The 19,945-nt window shown below is 40.4% G+C and overlaps 1 protein-coding gene across 1 annotated transcript in view; it reads right to left on the bottom strand.

Moving 5' to 3' along the window:
• CEP290 (centrosomal protein 290) overlaps positions 1-19,945 on the bottom strand; it is a gene marked incomplete at its 5' end in the record, with an annotated part of 88,927 nt that overhangs the window by 25,422 nt on the left and 43,560 nt on the right. The window contains 6 exons of the mRNA XM_018570212.1: positions 998-1,132; positions 3,354-3,477; positions 8,984-9,139; positions 12,063-12,208; positions 15,274-15,393; positions 18,002-18,223. Coding sequence (XP_018425714.1) covers positions 998-1,132; positions 3,354-3,477; positions 8,984-9,139; positions 12,063-12,208; positions 15,274-15,393; positions 18,002-18,223 — 903 coding nt within the window. The remainder of the gene's footprint in view (positions 1-997; positions 1,133-3,353; positions 3,478-8,983; positions 9,140-12,062; positions 12,209-15,273; positions 15,394-18,001; positions 18,224-19,945) is intronic.

A 19,945-nucleotide genomic window follows, 5' to 3' on the forward strand; every position in this document is an offset into this window, starting at 1 on the left:
GACCATCCCAAAAAACTGAGGCTAGTAGTAGGAAGGGCATTATGGGGTAGCCTACATTTTTTTTTTTGGTTTGCAGTGTCCAATCCTCCTGTAGGCGGCAGTATAATCTAAAGATGAAAGACTTCCGGTGTCCCCCAATGGATGAGAATAAAACATACTTTGCTTTGCATGCAGGTCATACTTCAAAGTCCAAGTCCAAATTTTTTTTCGATATTTTTAAATGATTCCTTTAGTCCCTCTCATAGTGACAGATGTTGCCGAGAGAGCTAGGAGACAGGACATTTCTCGAAAGTAAAAATAGGTTCTAAAACTACTGAGTAGCTTTCTCACAGTCTATGTCAATTCTTTATTGCTATCTGGATCTTCAGGTCCCCTCATTTCTTGATCCTGATGTCACAGGAATAGAAAATATCACCAGCAGGAACAGAGATAGCAATAAAAATTGACAGCAATTCCGACTGTTCCCAGCTCTAGCCAAAACGTAAACAAAGCAAAAAAAAAATCTTACCTAAGGTGTATGCATTGTATTAAAGATTTCAAGAACTGTTTACTAACCTCTTGAAAGTGAGCTTCCTAATACATTCTCTGTGGATACGTAGTCTCCTTTCACTACTTTTGACGCTTATTGTTGAGAGGTACTATGATATTGTTTATTGTTTCCTAGTTACACCAGTGGAGCTTCCTGAATGTGTATTGGACTTCTTAGCGTTGCCAGGCTGTGCAGTAAGTATAGTGTAATTGGCCATCTCTGCTAGGCTAGACTCATTATAGTAATATTACCTCTGATAACACTGTAATCCTGCCTCTCCTACAGAGCTTAAAGAATAGTTCATATGTATCAAAAAAAGTTCTGACCTTTCACTATACTTGGTCTTTGATTGCTAAACCAGTACATGCATACACTGTACAAACACACACTATAAAAACATATATGAACATAAATAACAGAACGCAGATGCATGGCCTTATGTCAAAGACTATAAACCCTCTGTTATACCTTTAAACGTGGCGAGTCTTTATTTGCTTGCTCCAGCTGGAAATGCAGCTCTACATTCTCGGCTGATAATCTCAGGTTCTCTTTCTGAAGGTCCAGCTCTCTTGAAGACTGATTTTCTGATCCTACACCCGATGTCTTACAGGTATAAAAAAGTAAGTAAGGGACCAGTACAGGAAAGCCAACATGTATTGCTTTTTTATACAGAATATTTACATAATAGTTTAAACATGGGAATAAATGGATGGAGTGAACTGCATTATGTCAACTAAACTGCTATACATTTCTAAAAGGATAAACTAAGTTACCTATTAGATAAAATCTAGGATATTGTAGGGTAGTATGGGCGATGGAAAATCTCACACCTGCAGTACATTGTTAGGTTCTGAGCCCAGTTCCAGATTTTCATAGTTCTGATCAAACTCCTCTCCAGTCTCTACAGCAGTTGTCTTGCTTAATGCATTATCCTTGCAGCAACAGGGAGATTCAGCTTCACCAACTTCTGAAGTAAAGCCACGTTCAACATCAGACTTGTTACCAATTACATTTAATGTCATCTCGTCTTCTCTAATTTCTCCATTTTTTTCATGCCCACCATAGTCATGGCTTTCCTCTACTTCATGAATTGTAGTAGTCCTGCTGACATTGGAAGATGTTGTGCCACAGTTATTTTGTTTATTTTCATCACTAGACTCTGGCTCATCAGTAGCTTGTGTGCTTTCAACACATGAAATGTCGCCCAGCCCAGGAGTGGCTGTTGTACTAACAGGAAGTGAGATGTCACACAGTTTTGGAGAGGGTGCTGCACTGATAAGCTCTGAAGCATCACATGACCATGGTGAGGTGTCACTACTTTCTACAACTGGGGTTGTGCTTGCCAAAGGAGTCACATTTGAAGTTTTAGAATTTGTTGCATTGCCTGTGACAGTGGTACAAAGCTCTTCATCTATATTAGAAGCCTTTTCACTACCTCCTATAACCACATTAGCGACATCTCCTTGGTCTGGTATGATCTTCATAAGTTCATCCATATCACCATCATTTGTTTCCAGAAATACTGTTTTAATTCCTTTTGCTCTCTTTAAACGGTTTCTCTTTTTATTAGGCAATTCTGGATTTTGTAGTTTGTGATCATCAACTTCAAATAAAAGAGAAAAATGTCCGGGGTCCACTGTGTTATGCTGGTATGGCACATGCAGCATTGTATATAAAGAAAACAGGCATCAGGTAAAATGGTACAGTAAGATGACAGCTTGTTTAATTCCTTTGTGGGGGCTTCACACTGAGAAATATTTAGTAAAGTTATACATAAAAGCTGCATTCACATGGTAGAAAATATTCCTGTACAAATTACAGGTATAGTCTAGTGTTTGATGACTAAATCAAATGAAATTATTAAGTGCTTAAGGTATATTGTACAGTACACAATGCAGCACAGTGTCCAAGTTATGTAGCTATAAATACCAGAAAGCTTTTCTACTGTCTATTGTAACAGCTGTTTTTGTAGTTTGCTACACCTATGTGTTAATGAGCTTGTGAAGAAAATAAGCAGATGAAAGCATGAAGAAAAAAAAATCTGGCATGAGTATAATTGTTTAAAAACACTAAAAAAAAAACAAAAAAACAAAACTGAATATTAAGTTACCAATCCAAACGTCTTTACAACACACAATGGTAAAAAAAAAGTCCAGAAATGACCCCTAATATGTAAAGTTTGATTGTCCCCAAATTATTTAGAGGGTAGAGAAATGTGTACTGGCTCCATCATGAGATTTTTAAGATGAAGTAATTCCCAAGAGAGGTCACAATTGGCTGATTAGTTCAGACTGAATACACTAACTCCCATGATCATTGTATTATGATTTTGACTACCTTGTGGATGGATTTACATATATGGCTTTAATAAAAAAAAAAACACCTAAAACTCAGTATATTCCTTAGGCCTCATTCACACTGCCACGCATATAGGCACGTATAGTACCATATGCAGCATATGCAAATAAAATGGCTCCATATACATAGCTGCATATGGAGCCATATATTTGCGTAGCGTAAAAATGTGCAAAAACAGAATGGAACCGAAATGCGTCTGGGCAGTGTATTTCTGCATATTTACGCACATATATACAAACGTACAGTTCATTAACATTTCTATTACGAATGATGCATTGTGGGATTGCAAATAGTGCACGCATATACGCTCGTATATACGCAATATACAATTTTGCTCTTGCGTTGTGTGTGAATGAGGCCTTAAAGTAACCCAAGGAACCGAAACAATACATTTGAATAGACATAAGAAAAAAGTAGCCGATATATCATATCATTTGTCTCAGATAATGAGGAAACCAATACTTACAGAGGGCCTGGATACATTTTCCCTTGAGAGCTGATTTTCCACTGCTTGAAGCTTTTCTTGCAGATATCGATTTTTTAAGTGCAGTTCATCTACTACAGAATCACGAGGCAACGCCTGCTTTGTTCTATGACCACATAAAAAAAAATGTTTCAAGAAATTTTATGCTTAAAAATCTTATTCTTTCTTAGCCGCCTTCAGTTAAAACGAATGCGAACAAAAAATAGAGATGCGCTAAACTTTGTATGTTCTTTTAAACTTTCTCAGTTTAACAAATCCTTTAAAGGTCTAAGCCTGCTTTACAAAGCAAGTGCTGAAGAGCAGCACTTTATTTCCTCCTTGTATATGTTACTTTGATACAAGGTTAATAATAATACATTTTCCCAGCCTGCTTGCAAAGGTTAGATCTTCCCAACCAAATTATTACATTGTGCATCCAACTGTAATGCCTCTAATTAGTTCAAGAATTGTTGGTACCCTCTATTCTTCAGACATTAACCTGGCAAATTAATTCCACTGATGCATTAAAGCTGTTATTCTTAAGCCCATTATAACAAGTAAGGTTGATTTTTCACAATGTGTCTAACGTGTGCAATGACTTTATGGGGCAGATTGATGGGAGGGTTATACAATATCAGAATGAACTGTGTGACATACTGCTAGCTATGGTAGATTTAATTAAATTATCTTGTATTTTCAAATACATCTACAGTTATTACAATAGAAGAAACCAGGATGTCGTTCAACAGAGTTACTGATGGGCTATTAGCTTTACCAAACAGTGATTTTTTTTAAAGGAAAATACCATAGGCTACAATCAGCACATTCCACAAGATTAGTAATTGTAGCAAATTAGACAGGTAATTCTTACTTGGACCAACACCAACTTCTTAAACCAATCTACTTTCATCTACTCTCGATCTCACCACCAAAAATGTGTCAGGGTGATCTCTTCATAACTTATATTTGATTCCATAATCTCTATAACCCATTTGAACCCAAACCTGAGTCTCACCAAATCACCCCAGACAGAAATAATATATTTCTCCAAACCAGTCCAGATAGTCTCCAACCTTTTAATTCTCAGGAGCTCCTTATGTTGTGAAATGTTTAAATGCTTCCTAAAACACAGTCTAGCACTCTTGGAAATAATGCAATTATTGATACCAGACAGAGAGTGTGCATATGTTAATTTGCTGGACAGGCCACCTGTGAACTTTAAAAACCTATCACTGTGTTTCAGATCACAATGCTGGAATGTTTGCTGACACAGACTGCAACTGTACTACATCCCTGAAAAAGTTTACACACCTCACAAAATTGCTGGCTACTATGTTCTTCAAAGACCATTTCAAGAATATGACCAGGATTCCTTTAAGCTGAGAGTAAGGGACAGTTTGACTGCATGTGTATTTTTATAAAATGCCACTGATCTAAGTATACTGTACATAGGTGACTTTCTTCAGACACATTGTTTTAACCCTTTCGCTGCCAAGGACGTACGTCGTACGGAGCTACACATTTTTTTACCTTCATTTTTTTACCTTTTCGCAAAAAGGCGCAATTACAAATTTGCTAATATTTGTTATTTATTAACTCAATACAGTTTTATCTTTTAGATTTAGTCAGAAAATAATTTATTTTGTGCACGGATACTGATTTTGGTGTGTTTTAACAATTGAATTGTGTATTTTTATCGGTTTAATATTAATTTGAGAAACATTTGCGCAATTATCGCAGGGCCTACAAATTTAGTATCACCATCTTTTTATTCTACCGGGCCTGCGCTTTCAGAAAATATATGGTTTGGGGGGTCTTTTACAAACGCTAGCAACGCAGCAGTTGAAAATCAAATCAATAGGAAAAAATTGCAGAAAATTAAAAAATGGCTTGGCCAGCTGATTTGAAAAATGTTCCGGAGGGCTTGGCAGCGAAAGGTTTAATCTGAGAAAGCAGGAAGGCAATTATATAACAAGGGCAATGTGGGCTACATACTATCAGCATGCCTCAGTTTTGTAGCAAAACAGTCCAGAGAACATGATCCAAAATACAGAGGGGTGGAACATGTGTAAATGAATAAGCTCCAAAAAAGGGATTTTAGATAGAGTACAAAAATCCCCCTTTCTTTCTTGCTCTATCTTTATTGAGGGACACAGGAAGTTTTTTCACCTTTGGGACATCCATAAGCAGTCCAACTGAGGGATGGACAACACTGCAAAAAATTGCTAACAGGCCTATAAAAACAAAAAATAAATAGGAGAATCTGCAGCTCCAAAAGGCACCTTAAAGGACCTCACACCTTCAGCTAACATTAGAGGAGGCCAAAACATCCACCTGGTAGAACTTTAAGAACGTGTGAACATAAGACCAGATGGCAGCCTTACAAATCTTGGATAAGCTTGGAACCTGACCTTGGAGACCATAGGCTCAGATTATTGTCTGCCTAGAACACATAGGGATTGGAAACGAAAAGCATGTGAACCCTTTCAGGGTCTATCTGGGATGAAAAAAGGCAATCGGTTTTCCTAAAAGGAAGGCTGAGAGATACAGTAAACTTGCACAGCCTGGAAACCAGAGAGGGTTCCTCACAGAATAAGGCTGCCTGCTCATCTTGCCTCACAGAGGTGAAAACTACAAGAGACACTAATGTACCTTGAGGGTGAGAGTAGAGAGAAATATCTCTAATAAGAAATTGTGATTTCTGAAGCACGGGGAGAACCAGATTTAGAACCCATGAAGTCACAGGGCATCAAGTGGGAGGGCTCTGAAATGGAACCGAGAGGACAGAAACCTGACCCTTGAAAGTGCAGAGAGCCAAATGCTGGTCCAGACCCAGCTGCAGATAGGAAAATATTTGCCCTATGGAGAAACTCCTGGGGTGGAAGCCCTGAGACTCACACCAAGTGAATAATGCCTTCTATGTCTGATGATAGACCTTGTGAGAAGTAGACTTACTAGCTTTGGCATCATAGGAATCCTGACTCTGACTCAGAAATTCCCTGTTTAAGCCAGCAACTGTGAAGAAAGATGGAATATCAGTCCTTGGTACAGAAGATTCCTAAGAGCTCAAGGAGGATCTGGCACAAGTATTATCAGGTTGACATATCACATCTGCCTGGACCAGTCCATAGCCATGAAGATCATTGGAATGCCTTTCATCTCGATCCTGCGAAGCAGACGAGGAAGAAGTTTCAAGAAAGGAAAAACAAAGATCAGGGGTACTGATCCCTCAGCCACCAGAGCATCCACTGTCTTCTGCTAGAGGATACCTGTACACGGATACAAACCTATTCAGTTCAGTATGGCCAGGAGGTTCACATTCATTGTCTTCCACCTGCAACACAGGACCTGGGATGTCTTTGACAGTAGGTACTACTCGCCCGGATCCACGCGCTGCCGGATGAGGAAATCAGTCAGGTTGTACCATGTACATTCCAGGCAGAGATTACCAACCTCTATTGCTGGAGCAAGACTTCTAGTTCCTCCCTGATGATTGATATACCACCACCACCACCATGGTGTTTCCAACTGAATCCAGATTAGATGACCATCCAAGTAGGATGGTTCAATACTGCAGAGCCAGCCAAATCACCTGAAGCTTTAGGATGAAGAATGGGAGATGTGACTCACTTCTGAAAATGCCTCTTGCACCGACAGTGTGCCCAGGACTCATCCTTTGCTCGACAGGCTGGCATCCATCATAAGGACCTTCCAAAAGATGGGAAGGAAGGACTTTCTAACTCTAGTGTCAGATTTCTGAGACATCTGAGACACCAAAGTAAGGACAACCTAGTCCTCGGTGACAGGACAATCGGTTTGTCCAGAGACCCGATCATCTTGTCCCTCAATGATAGTATGTTTTTTTTGTCTGGAGTGAAACTGGGCAAATTAAACTGTCTTAAAAGAGGCTACCATCTGACCCAAGACTCTAATGCAAAAGTGGACTTTGGATACCAGACCTTGTGGGTGGACTGGGAGACAAGCTTGGGGGTCGGGGAGTTAAGACACAAAAAACACTTCTTAACAATTAGAGAGAAGACTTTGCAGTCTGCTTTTTAGGCTTCTTCCACTGAAGATATGTGCTCTTGCCAGTTGTAGCATCTTTGATAATATTGACAAGAGTTGGTCAGAAGAGACATTTTCCCTCAAATGTAGATAAAATTCTTCTTAGACAAAAGTTCCGCAGCACTTTTTCCAATGCATATGAGCCAACATATCTAGAGGCAGAGCAAGCTGTACCCGCCCCTTCCCCCGTCCCGCCAGTCAGCGCTGGAGGATCGGAGCGGGGGAATCCCTGCAGGGATAGATCGAGAAGTGAGCAAGCGACGGTATGTATTCGCTCACTTCCCGATCTACTGAGCCGACCTGTGACAGTTTCATTGTCACAGGTCGGCTCAGATTTTGAGGCAGAGTGAAAATCACTCGCCTCATAATTCTCCTTTAACGCTACAGCCATCTGCTCCACGTGTTAAATTTGCAACCCATCATCAACTGTAGGAGTGGTTAAATTTCTTTTAAGGGATTTTGAACAATGAGACATGGGTTGATAAAGTAAAAGTCACAGCCAGGATTGGGTAAAGGGAAAGACCTGCCAGAGATAACAGGGCTCTAGAAAGGGCTTCCAAGTGCCTATCAATTTGGTCCTTAAAACAGATGCATCCTATACCGTTATAGTAAATGTCTTCTTAAGACGGGGCATTGCCAGATCCACAGTGGGAGCAAACCACTTTTGTAAAAAATTATCACCAAATGGATACTCTAGGCAAGACCTCAGATACTCTGATGACAACTGTGCTGGATAGCTGCAGTCAAACAGACAAAGCTTCTATACAGCCGTAGAGAAGAGTATTGAGTGAAGAAAATAAAAAATCAAAGTAAACAATTGCTAGTAACAAAATAGGTTACTCCTTAATACAGAAGAACCGAAGAAAAGCTGTCCATCCTCCTAGGACACCAGTAGAAGATTGAGGCATGCTGGCAGTAGGGGGTTATTTTGGGCTGGCCTACAGTTTGTTTGCCAGTGTCTAATCCTCCTGTAGGTGTCAGTATAACCTAACAGTTAAAGACTTCCTGTGCAACTCAATGGGCGAGAAAGAAATACGATTTTGAAAAACAAAACCTGAAAGTTCACATTTTTGTGAGCAGAAAATCTGAAAGGACATTGGCGCTGCATAAACACAGAAAATACATAAATAAAGCTTAAAGCTATCATGTTACTATAGTAAGCATTTTAAATGAAGCCATACCAATAAAAGAACAGTGCAAGTAGACACCTTTCCTTGTGGCTGCACTGCTGAACGCGGCTCCGATCTTTATAAATCTAATTCTGAAGTCGTGCCAGTTTCATTAAACTTCAGTATAAGATTGCTCAGGATCAGAGCAGCAATCTGTGGTGAGGGCAGCAAGAAAGCGAAGTATTTACTCTGTTATTTTTTGGCCATAACTTGAACTATAGCGACAGGGTCACTTAAAGTGTCAAACTGATTGTTTAAAAGTTTACAAAATAGAAGTATTACATACACTGGGAAAACAAAAGCTGGTATCTTACTCAAAAGTAAATACAATACTGTAGCTCTTGATAACAGGAGGTAAGTAGTATGTTAATTACACTTGTGTAATCCAATGATACATACTTCATGTAAGCGATCTCATTTTCTAAATCATTATTCTTTTTTTGTAGTTCTTCAATCTCTCTTTCAGATTCTACTGTTCGGGCCCCAACTACTTGATCCACAGTAACCCCACGAGATTTCAGTTTCTTTTGCAGTATTAACTTTTCCTGGTCAGCTCTAGAATTTAAAATGCAATTGCATCACCAAAGGATACAGTAATATATCAAGCAGAAAGAATATAACAACACAAGTAAATGCAAGCTAGTCAAACAGAAGAGTGTTTATACTAGCATGCCAGATACAAATTAGCTGTAAAATCAGAACATGAATATCAGCTTTACAAAAAGATATGCCCTGTGGTCACTACATAGTCATTTATCACCAGCTGCACAAGATCAATGGTCCATGAAAATCAGTAAAATCTTGCAATTACACTCGGTCCTCAATTCCTAAAGGAAACCTTTCTGAAGAGAAACATTAAGGATGTCACTGCTAAATTTAATGCTCTATGTTATCAACCCAGAACAAGAATGCAGCCATGAACACCACACTAACTTCTGATCCTTATACTTGTTTTAGGTCAGTGATTCAGAAAGCAAAGCCAGTGGGTCTGCATAACAGCCAGGCAACTTGAATGTTCAGAAGGAGGTGAGCAATGACAACCTCTGTTTTTCTCTCAGCAAGCAGAACCTTTGATTTCTATGGAAGATGGCCCCACTAAAGTCTTTATCAGGGGTCTCAAACTAATTTCGCTTGGGGGCCACTAGACAAATTTTTTTCTCCCATGGGGGCCGCTTTCCAAATTTCATACTTGAAAATAAAATTTAACTATATTCAGTACCAGTGTTAATGTCTGTGTGTGTTTATAGCAATGACAATCGCGCATGCGTGAGGTGACGTCACATGCGATGACACGGCGGGGTGTCACCCGGCCCGGAGACCAGGTGACACCCGACCTCGGGACGCCCCTGAGTATGTGTGTGCTTTTTTTTCCCCCCACAGGTATTAATTTTATTCATAGAGGACCAAAAGATGCACACTTACACACAGGACTTACACACAGAAATACACAGACGCACAGACATACCCACATAAAAAGAGATGCACAAAAAGAAATAACCCCCCCACACTTACCCACGGACATACACACAGAGAAACACACCCCTTCGCACACATACAGAAATACATACACAATAACACACTGAGGCTCCATTCACAGTGGAGCGGCTGTCCGCGCTTATTCGGCTGTACGAATACGTGTGGAACCGCTCTAAACAGAGAAATCAATGCAATTTAATGTGCATTGTTCTGACTATTGCAGGGACCACGCAATATGGACCCCAAAATAGTGCATGCGTGATAATCCAGCGGATTCCGCACATTCACAGCTATATATTAGCTGCAAACGAGCGTAATCCCTGCAGTTCTTTCACATACAGCGTTTACATCCCGTGCAGTACAGAAAACCGCGTGGGAAATGCAAACGCTGTATGTGAATGGAGCCTGGGAAATACACACACACAATAATACACACAAAAAAAAAACCCCATAAAACTCCCAACACACAAGTACAAACAATAATACACACACCTGCAGTACAGTGAGACAAGCACTGGGGAGATCCTAACAGTATATTGTTATGTAATTGAGCAGCTTTACCTGTGTGCATGTAATTGTAGTAAGCCTTCAGCTCTCACACCGCTGTGCAGTGAGTGACTTGCAGATATTCCCCCCTCGGCCCCTGCCCCTGGACAGCTCAGTGCTGTCAGTGAAGAACAGCTTTCTCTTCTCCATTCGGACACAGTGTGCCGACACTCAGGAGCAGCTATGCTGTCTACATCCGACAGAGATGTAGACCGTATAGCTGCTCTCTCAAGTCAGGCACAGGGTCCTGACTGTGTGCTTGACTTGACAGACGGCCGCGGGCCGCATGGTACTGGTTTGCGGGCCGTAATTGGCCCGCGGGCTGGTACTTTGAGACCCCTGGTCTATATTGATCCATTGTACAGGTGTGGCCAGTGGCAAGAGGATTTGATCTGCAGATTGTAAACAGTCCAACTGGATACCTATAGTCTATGAATCTTCTCTTTGCCATGCAAACATACACATACACACACACACATACACAGTATATAATTTAATGCTAGTAGGAAGCAATCTTTGTTTTAAACTGATAATCCTTTATACAAATTTCTAAAGATTTTGTAGAGTGGAATTTGTGGTAGGTGGGTTGTATTGGCACATTATGGAACAAACACTTATTACCTAGAGTGCCCTCCTCCAGCGATGAGATGTCCATGATGCCCCTTCCTCTCTTCAGTACTGCCACTGACATCTTCTGCTCGTCTTCTTTCTAGTCCGTTGTCTTCCATAAATGTCATTGGGCAACCACTTACTGAATTATGTAACTTCTGCGCATGCGCACAGGAGTTACATGGTCCCTGACACCCTATCACATTCCCAGCATCTGTAATGAGTTTGGTTGTACATTGCCCTGTGTATGGGCTGCAGGCAGTGTACACTAAATAATAAACTGGTGAAAGCAAGAAAAAGAAGGTTTTTTTTGGCAGAATAGTCTTTGCATTTTTCTTTCTAGCAGTTTGCTATTTTATAAAGTGATCGTTATAGAGAACCAATTTATTTTTTGGTGGATCCGTTTTACCAGATTTGCATTACAGATAATGTTGCATGCGAAAAATACATTTTCAACTCCTAGTTAGAAATGGTGGGGACTGTTCTTGATAGGAACACAGAGGAGTCCAGTACTTTCAATATTTACAAGTACCAGGCAGAATGATAAACAGCGCATTTCAATTTTAACTTTAATTCCTCTTTGAACTTCCTGTATACGGTCATCTTTTATATACCTTCTGCATCTTCCATAGTATTGCTTTTCTATTTATGTAGTGCATATGAATATATAAAGGATATGAAATAGTCACAAGCTGTTTTTCTTCCCCTTGGGGGGTAATATACTACTCAGTAATTATTGGTTCTACACATTGAGGTCATGCAGAACACTTCAAAGTAAAGCACTGTGGACACAGCTAAAATAGGACCTAAAGCAAAATGGGTGTTGTGTCTTGCCTAGAAAACTCACTTGGAATATAGCTCTTTCAGGGTTGTCAGCTGTTTTGTCAGAGACTCGGATTCCTTTTCTTTATCGCGTAGTTTGCTGCGCATGGCTTCTAATTTAGTTTGCCACTTCTTGCCTTCTTCCCATCTAATTATCTCTTCTTTAGAGCTCTGCAAATTGAAAAAGTAATTATAGTTACAGTTGCTGAACAATTATATCTGTAATAGATACAGTCTATATATTCTGTAGATTGAGTTACAGAACACCAGTAAAATCTGCAAAAGATGCTAGAAGGGAGTGATACCTGCAATGTCTACTGTCAATCTCAGATGTCAAAGATTAGCTGTGCAATGAAATGTCCCCGTCATCTACCAATCAAAATGATTAGAGACGTCATAGCCGGTAACCTATTTTGACAGAGCTGAGGACTCCTGAACAAAATAAATAAAAAAAAGTGATCATTTTAATGCAGCTCTAGTGCACCTTCAGTTGTCTCCACTTCAATGCCTGAGCTTTGCAACGGGCGTGTTACTTGTAAGGTACCCCAAGGAGGATCACAGACACTGTTGTGTTATGCAAGCCATTTTAAGGGATCGGATTAGGTAGCCAATCTGAAAGGCGTTTAGAGTTTAGATACCCTTATCTGGGTACTGTTTCCTTTTACAACAGTACTTAATAAGTACTAATAATGTTCTTTTGGTAATCATTTATCTCATTATCTTTTTCTTATTTTCACATTTTCACCATTCTAGAGTAGCACATTACACATGATTACAACTCCTTTCTTTCTGTGTATTCCCCTAGTCCCCATTGGTGCTCACTGAGAATTTTCTGTGGATTGCTGGGGTGCATTTCTCTGCTGCGTAACCTTCTATCACCTACGGATAAAATGTAAATGCCTATTACAATATGCAATTTATGTTCATCAGTTTAAAATTCCGGGCTGCCAAAATGTGGGTAGGTGTCAGTCCAAGGAGGGGCACAAACTATGGGGTAGCAAGGTCTTTATAAAACCTGCTTATCTTAAAATACAGCATATTGCAGCACAGATACCCTAAAACACTAAGTTTTAATACGTTTTTATGAAGGTGATTGTGTTGTTTGAAATTAAACTAAGAAGGTCACCAAGATTACTGTTGACTGCAAGCATTATGTGTAAAGCTGTTACTGTGACCAGGCGTTAGAAAGTTTCATATATTTTCTGTTCACTGTAGTCTCTTGTTGGTGTTAAGGAAACTAGTTTAGCTAAATCAGGTAAAATGGATGGCCTTATACAATATGGCAACCAATCAAAAGTAAACTCTCAAATGATCTGCAGCAAACCTGATTGGTTTGTAATGGTTACTGCACTTTGTACAACACCACTGCTCTTTGCATAGCCTAATTGATTAGCCTGATTAGACTGTCTAACTTCTGTACATAACTCCAAAATTTCTGAGATTAGAAAGAGTGACATCTTTAAGCACAAAGTATATAGGCAGGAGACACAACCCGGCCACGCCAAAAGATACTTGGATCATTACATACCGATACAGGACATATTCATGAGTACTTGTACACACGAAAATGCCCCAATCCACAACGCCGATCCCGGCGCTTTACATTTTTAAATGGCCTCAGGCTGCTCGTTTAGTACAAGTGATCCGCCCGGATCACTTGTAGAGCAGCCCTCTTGTGCGTCCTCCCTGCTGGTGCCTCCCCTCCATGGTGCTCCTCCTCCCTATGTGCTGCGGTTTTCGGGGTCCCCTGCTCTTCTGGGGGATTCGGGACCACGACAAATGCCTTCAGGATAGAGAGGGGGAGCAGAGCAGAGAACTTTCGTTCTCTGTCTGCTCTGTGATCAGTGACATAGGAGCGCTGTATTCACAGCACTTCCTGTGTCAGCTGTCACAACCTGAGCTGAACAGAAGATAGAGCACAATGCTGTGTTGGATTTTCTGTACTACAGGGCAGGCTCATAAAGAGAGCCTGTGCCCTCCAAATTATATCACATAGGGGCTTGTTTTTCCCTGTGTGTTATCAATAAAGTTAAGTGAAAAAAAATTGATAAAAAATACAAAATCATACATTAAAGGAAAACTATGGGGTCAGTGTTTTTCCCCATAGGTCTCCTTAGGGTAACGGGAGGACACAAACTAGCGTCCTCCCGTTACCCTAAGCTCAGTATACCGCGAGCTACAGCTCGTGGTATACTGAGACGCAAAAACAGATTATAATAAAAACCAACCCCCCCCGCCATCTGCGTGCAAATAAACGCATGCCTAGGGCATTGCGTGTGTGTGTGCGCTGAGTGCTGTCCTCATTCCACTGGGTGCCCCATTGTGGTAGCTTGGCAGCGGCGTTCTCTAACGCACAATGCACATTAAAGGGTAAGTTCACTTTCACAAGTAATTTGGGGAAAATTAAATTAACCTCTTAAATCTGGCCATTCCCCCCCGCTATACTTACCTTTTGGCAAATGGTCCTTCCCCTCCACTGGTGCGGGTGTAGTGTCTGTACCTTGTACTGCCGTCCAGTGCAGCCCTGCTTTATAGATTTTGAATTTCACTCGCAAATGGTGACCGCACTGACCAATACGAAGCTCTTCTCAGCACAGTTAAATATGGTTTGAGTTAAAAAAAAAATTGTATCAGGACAAGTATAATCATGGATTGCGTTACAGTTTTTCATAATTATAAAGAAACTTCCCAAAAATCCTTAGTCTGCATTGTTTTAGAAAAAATATCACGTCCCTTTAAGAAAAAAATATCAGTAATTGGCATTGGCACTTGAAAAAATGGTATCGGTGCATCCCTGGTTTAATGTGCTAGAACACTTTTAGTAGATAAACAGTGCATTTTTTGTTTTATAGGAGGTCTATAAACCAAAATAAGAAAGGAAAGAAGAACAGAAGGATTTGTTTCCAAGAGAGAAAGTCCGTCCAAATAAGGGACCGTTCGGGAGCTGGGTCCATAGTCCCCATTAGAAGAAATGGTTATTGTTTTTAACTAAAGTAAAAGTGGAATTTTCAGTTACAGTAACAAGTAACATGTAAGAGAGAAGGCCTGATTGCAAACATTTTTACTGCAGAGGCTAACAGACAAACACTGCTCACCACAGAACAAATACACTTCCCCTTTAAAAACACATGTCATCCTGTGACAAGTATTACATATAGCTTTTTTACTAGATGAAGCAGGAATAAATTGCTAATGATGCAGTCACTAAATATTAGTCACAGACACTCTAAGCACACCTTATCTTCTCGTGCAGGTTTTCTTTCAGCTTCTTCACTTTTCTTCTCTACCTCCAGTTCAAGCTTTTTAATTTTCTTCTGAAGCTCACCGATCATGCTCTGTTTACTGTCCAGATCGGACTTGTTCTGAAAAGATACAGACATTTAAAATGTTAGCTATAATCCTGTTAAAAGAGTAACATTTACATAAAGTAGAGAGAGCTGAAGGATGGGTTTAATGGGATTCTATCATCAAGAATGAGAATTTTAGATTAACATGTAAACATAACCTTTAAATGAGCATAGCTTCATAGCTACTTTAGCAGTAAACAATTTGCACTCCACAGAGCCTGTTAATAAGAGCAGTGATCTACTGTTACTCATAACAGCCAGAGCGATTGCAGCTATTATCAGTTGGTGCCATAATAAATGAACTCTGATTGCTTTGCATGGGTTATTGTCGGGTTATAGACTGCTACCTCTGCTGAAGAGAATAGTAAAACAGGCTCAAGATTATCTTTGTTTTGATGGTTTGCTACATCATCTGTAAGCAAGGCTGACCACATAGGCAGGAAGCCAAGAAAGCTGCTACTGAGAAAAAAAATGGCAAGTAAGTATACATATATAACCTTTTCATTTAGCTTTTAACACAGGTGTCTCCTTCACGCTCCATGTTAGAAATGGATTTTGGGTGGACAGTCCTTTCAGCTTCACCAGCTCTGTTAATCTGAACCCATTAAAGCAAGTCACAAGCGAGAACCATGAAATGCACATTTAGATGGAGTTTTGAAGATATTTTTGAGATGCTTTTGAACCATAATGTAACCATTTCCTTGCTGATTTAATACGCACTTGGAAAGCTACAGTCTGTCCCTACAACTACAGCAGAGGGCTGTAATACAACAAAATCATTTTCATTGGGTATTTTATTTTTACAATGTTGATTTAAAGGAGAACTATGAGGTGAGTGCTTTTCACTCACCTCATAGTTCTAGCCGACCTGTGACAATGAGACTGTCACAGGTCGGCTCAGTAGACCGGGAAGTGAGCGAACACATAACGGCGTTCGCTCCCCTCTCGATCCTGTCACGGCTCTCTGCCGTGACAGGGGAGGGGCTGGATTCCCCCCTCCCCGCCCCTCCAGCGCTGATTGGCGGAACGGACAGGGGAAGGTACAGCTGGCTCTGTCTCTAGATAGCTGTACAATCACGCAGCTGGGCGGATCCAGAAATAATTGTCGGGATCCGCTTCAGCTGCGGCGTCTCAGTATACTGAGCTTAGGGTGACGGGAGGACGCTAGTTTGTGTCCTGCCGTTACCCTAAGGAGAATGATGGGGGAAAAGCCTCAACCCCATAGTTCTCCTTTAAACATGATTCTAAGGCCCCTTTCACACATGCAATCAGTCTGGATCTGTCTGTCAGTATTTCAGACTGATGCCCAATGTATGTCTATGGGGAGCAGATGTAAAATGGACATGCCCCTGTTTACATCCGCCTACATCCAACTCCATCTAGATCCAAGAAAGAAAAAAGAAAAGTTTGCATCCTTTTCCGTTTTTGTAGGCCGAGATGGAACTGAACAGATTTTAACTCATCTAAACAAAGGTCATCATTCATTCAGTTAACTTAAGTTTTTATTATAAACTTTATTTTTTTGGGGTACTTTTGCCCACCTTCACTTGGGGCACAGGGAGAAGCATGCACAGGTTGTTCTTTGCATCTATTTTTTGCAGCGATCATGGCCAGGGATGTCTCTCATGAGACACTTACAGGGCTATTCACTAAAGGGTGAAGAGTTTGGAGAAGGCAGGAGAAGTGAACAATCTAGGACAACATAGCTGAACTGGAAAGTGAGCTGAATTGAATGCTACTGTCTTCTCCAAACCCATCACCTTTTTGTGAATAGACCTGTTATTAATTTGGTCCATGTCAGACCAGGCCTGACAGATACCTCCTACCGGCAATACAGAGATCGGGTGGAAAAGGAGAGGCTGTGGCAGGAGGTGTTCCAGGCTGTGACCCCAAACCGTGCAACCCGCACTGATACATAGCTGCAGAACCTTTCTTTCTTCAACAAACTTAACAGGCATGTGAAAGTGGATGGAAGACCAGAAGTAACTGGAACTGAATACAACTTAAAGGAAAACTATGGAATAAGTGAAATACACTCATCCCCATAGTTAGAGCCAACATGTGACACTGCAGCTGTCACACATCAGCTCTATCGATCGAGAAATGAGTGATCACATACCACTGATAGCTTGGTTCAAAATCTTCTCCCCGCAGAGAGCAGTGACTGTCAGGGATTCCCCCCTCCCCTCTCCATTCCACCAGCACTCCTTTTTTCACTGACTGAAGGGACAGAGGGGGTGGGCACAGCTGGCTCTACCCCTAGAGAGGCAGAGTCAGCTGCCAATCAGTCAGCGGGGTGGACCTGACAATATTGTTGGGATCTTTCCTGCCTGAAGCACGGCTCTGCGCTGTCAGCATATAGCTGGCAATAGCCTGCTATATGCTGAGTTTTGTGGCACAGGAGGACATTAATAAATGTTACACTAAAGAGAACTACTGCCAAAGAAAAGGTGTTTTTTTTTTTGGCAGCCACTAAAAATGTACTGGCATTGCTCTTGAGAGCCTTGTCACAGTCCAGTTTTCTTTTAATAGATCTGAACATGCTTTATTTATTATCACCAATTATTGTTACAGTGTCACTGCTGAACCAGCAGGTAAAGGAACAGTATGACATTACCTGTACGCTGCTCATCAAACGTTTCATCCTTTTTTTCAGTTCCTCATTCTCCTTATCTACTTCATCTTTTTCCTTCTGCAGCTTATTAAGGGCTTTCTGCTTTGCTCGTAACTCTTGGTTTAGGTTTTCAAGGTCTTCGGTGAGGTTATTCTCTCTAGCCTTGCTAGTTTTCAGGGCCTCTTTAAGCTTTAGTTGTTGCTCATTTAAATCTTCAATCCGTGCCTGTAACGATAATATCATGTCTCTTCACAATTACATTTGCCTACTTAAAATACCACAAAGGAATTAGGTTTCGGATTAAAACTCTGTAATCAGCTTTTAAGTTAAGAAAGGATAATGTAACAATTTTCATTTGCAACCAACCCAAGCACCAGGGGACATAATTTGCAAGGAGATGCTTAATGAGAGAATTTGCTTCGAATGAATTATTTAACTCTTGTACCCACACAACGAATATCAATAAAACAAGCCAGACTACACAGGTTACTGAAATGCTTTCCATGTTAGCTCACCTTACTCTACCTTATTGATTTAAAGATCAATACCATGTCAAGTGGCAAAATAATATATAAATACCAAGTGGGATTTTTGCATAATTTCCAAAAATGCCAATAGGAAACTGGCTGTGCATCATGAATGCACAACAAGAAGAAATTCAAGCTGTGCTATTAGACTGTAAATATCACTCACCGAATTCTCTGTAGTGTAAAAGAAAATATTCCCACAAGAGAGGGATCTATTATGCATACACGCAATAGGTTGGACTTGATGGACTTATGTCTTTATTCAACCTCAAATACTATGTAACTATTAGTAATCACCACAGAAAGTGAACAGATCTGGGTTCTCACAGGGAGAGAACCCAAAGATAAAAGCGTCTAAAGGCTGATCTGAAGGTGCCCACCCTGAAGCATCAGCTTGTAGACATACCCTGTGCTTGGATACTAAATTGTAATAAACCTGAGCTCTGGTTAGTAACTTCACCTGTAATGTTGCCTGCTGGCTGCCTTGGCTATTGGTGTGCTACCATTTAAATACAGTAGTGCTCTACTGGTCCTATTGCATCAAAATGTTTGGAGTAATAGCAATGTTAAAACAGTGGCTCTTGGGTCTCACCATTGTCCAAACGAGGCTCGTGTAAAGCGAATTCCTTGTGGTGCAATGCAATTAAACCAAGATCTCACTTGAACACATGAATGTATGTCAGGATATGGCTGCTCATAGGTTCAATACAGCCCTGCGGTAATCACAAAGCAGCTCCAGTCCTAGCACACCAAACCTGCATTTCTCCTGTCTTTTTGGAACTACAAATCCCAGTATAACTATAAGCAAAACTGAAAATGGCATTTACGAAGTATGTGTCAACAGCTTCTGTTTTCCTTAATTTTACTTTATTGTTTTAAGCCATGTGACTTATTTTTAAATCTGAACTCCAGGGGAAAAAAAGATTAACCTTGCAGTAAGTCCCTCTCCCCACTACAAGGTTTAACTGCTCATTTTGCCTGGGGGATGATGAATAAGATGATATACAGTTGAAACTCGAATAATTAGAATATCGTGCAAAAGTAATGGCAGTAATTGCTGCAAAAGGGGCCCAAACCAAGTACTGAGTACATATGCATGCTTGTACTTTTCAGAGGTCCGATATTGTTCTATGTACAATCCTTGTTTTATTGATTGCATGTAATATTCTCATTTTCTGAGATTGTGGATTTGGGGGTCTTGGGGTTTTCATGAGCTGTAAGCCATAATCATCACAATGATGACAAATCATGGTTTGAACTATCTTGCTTTGCATGTAATGAGTCTATCTCATATATTAGTTTCACCTTTTAAGTTGCATTAGTGAAATAAATGAACTTTGCACGATATTCTAATTATTCGAGTTTCACCTGTACTTACCTTAGTTCTCGCTCATGTGTGACTGGTTCCCCGAAGCCTCTT

The sequence above is a fragment of the Nanorana parkeri genome, unplaced genomic scaffold (assembly GCF_000935625.1).
Source record: "Nanorana parkeri isolate BGI_ZX_2015 unplaced genomic scaffold, ASM93562v1 scaffold1478, whole genome shotgun sequence".
In the NCBI taxonomy this organism is placed as follows: domain Eukaryota; kingdom Metazoa; phylum Chordata; class Amphibia; order Anura; family Dicroglossidae; genus Nanorana; species Nanorana parkeri.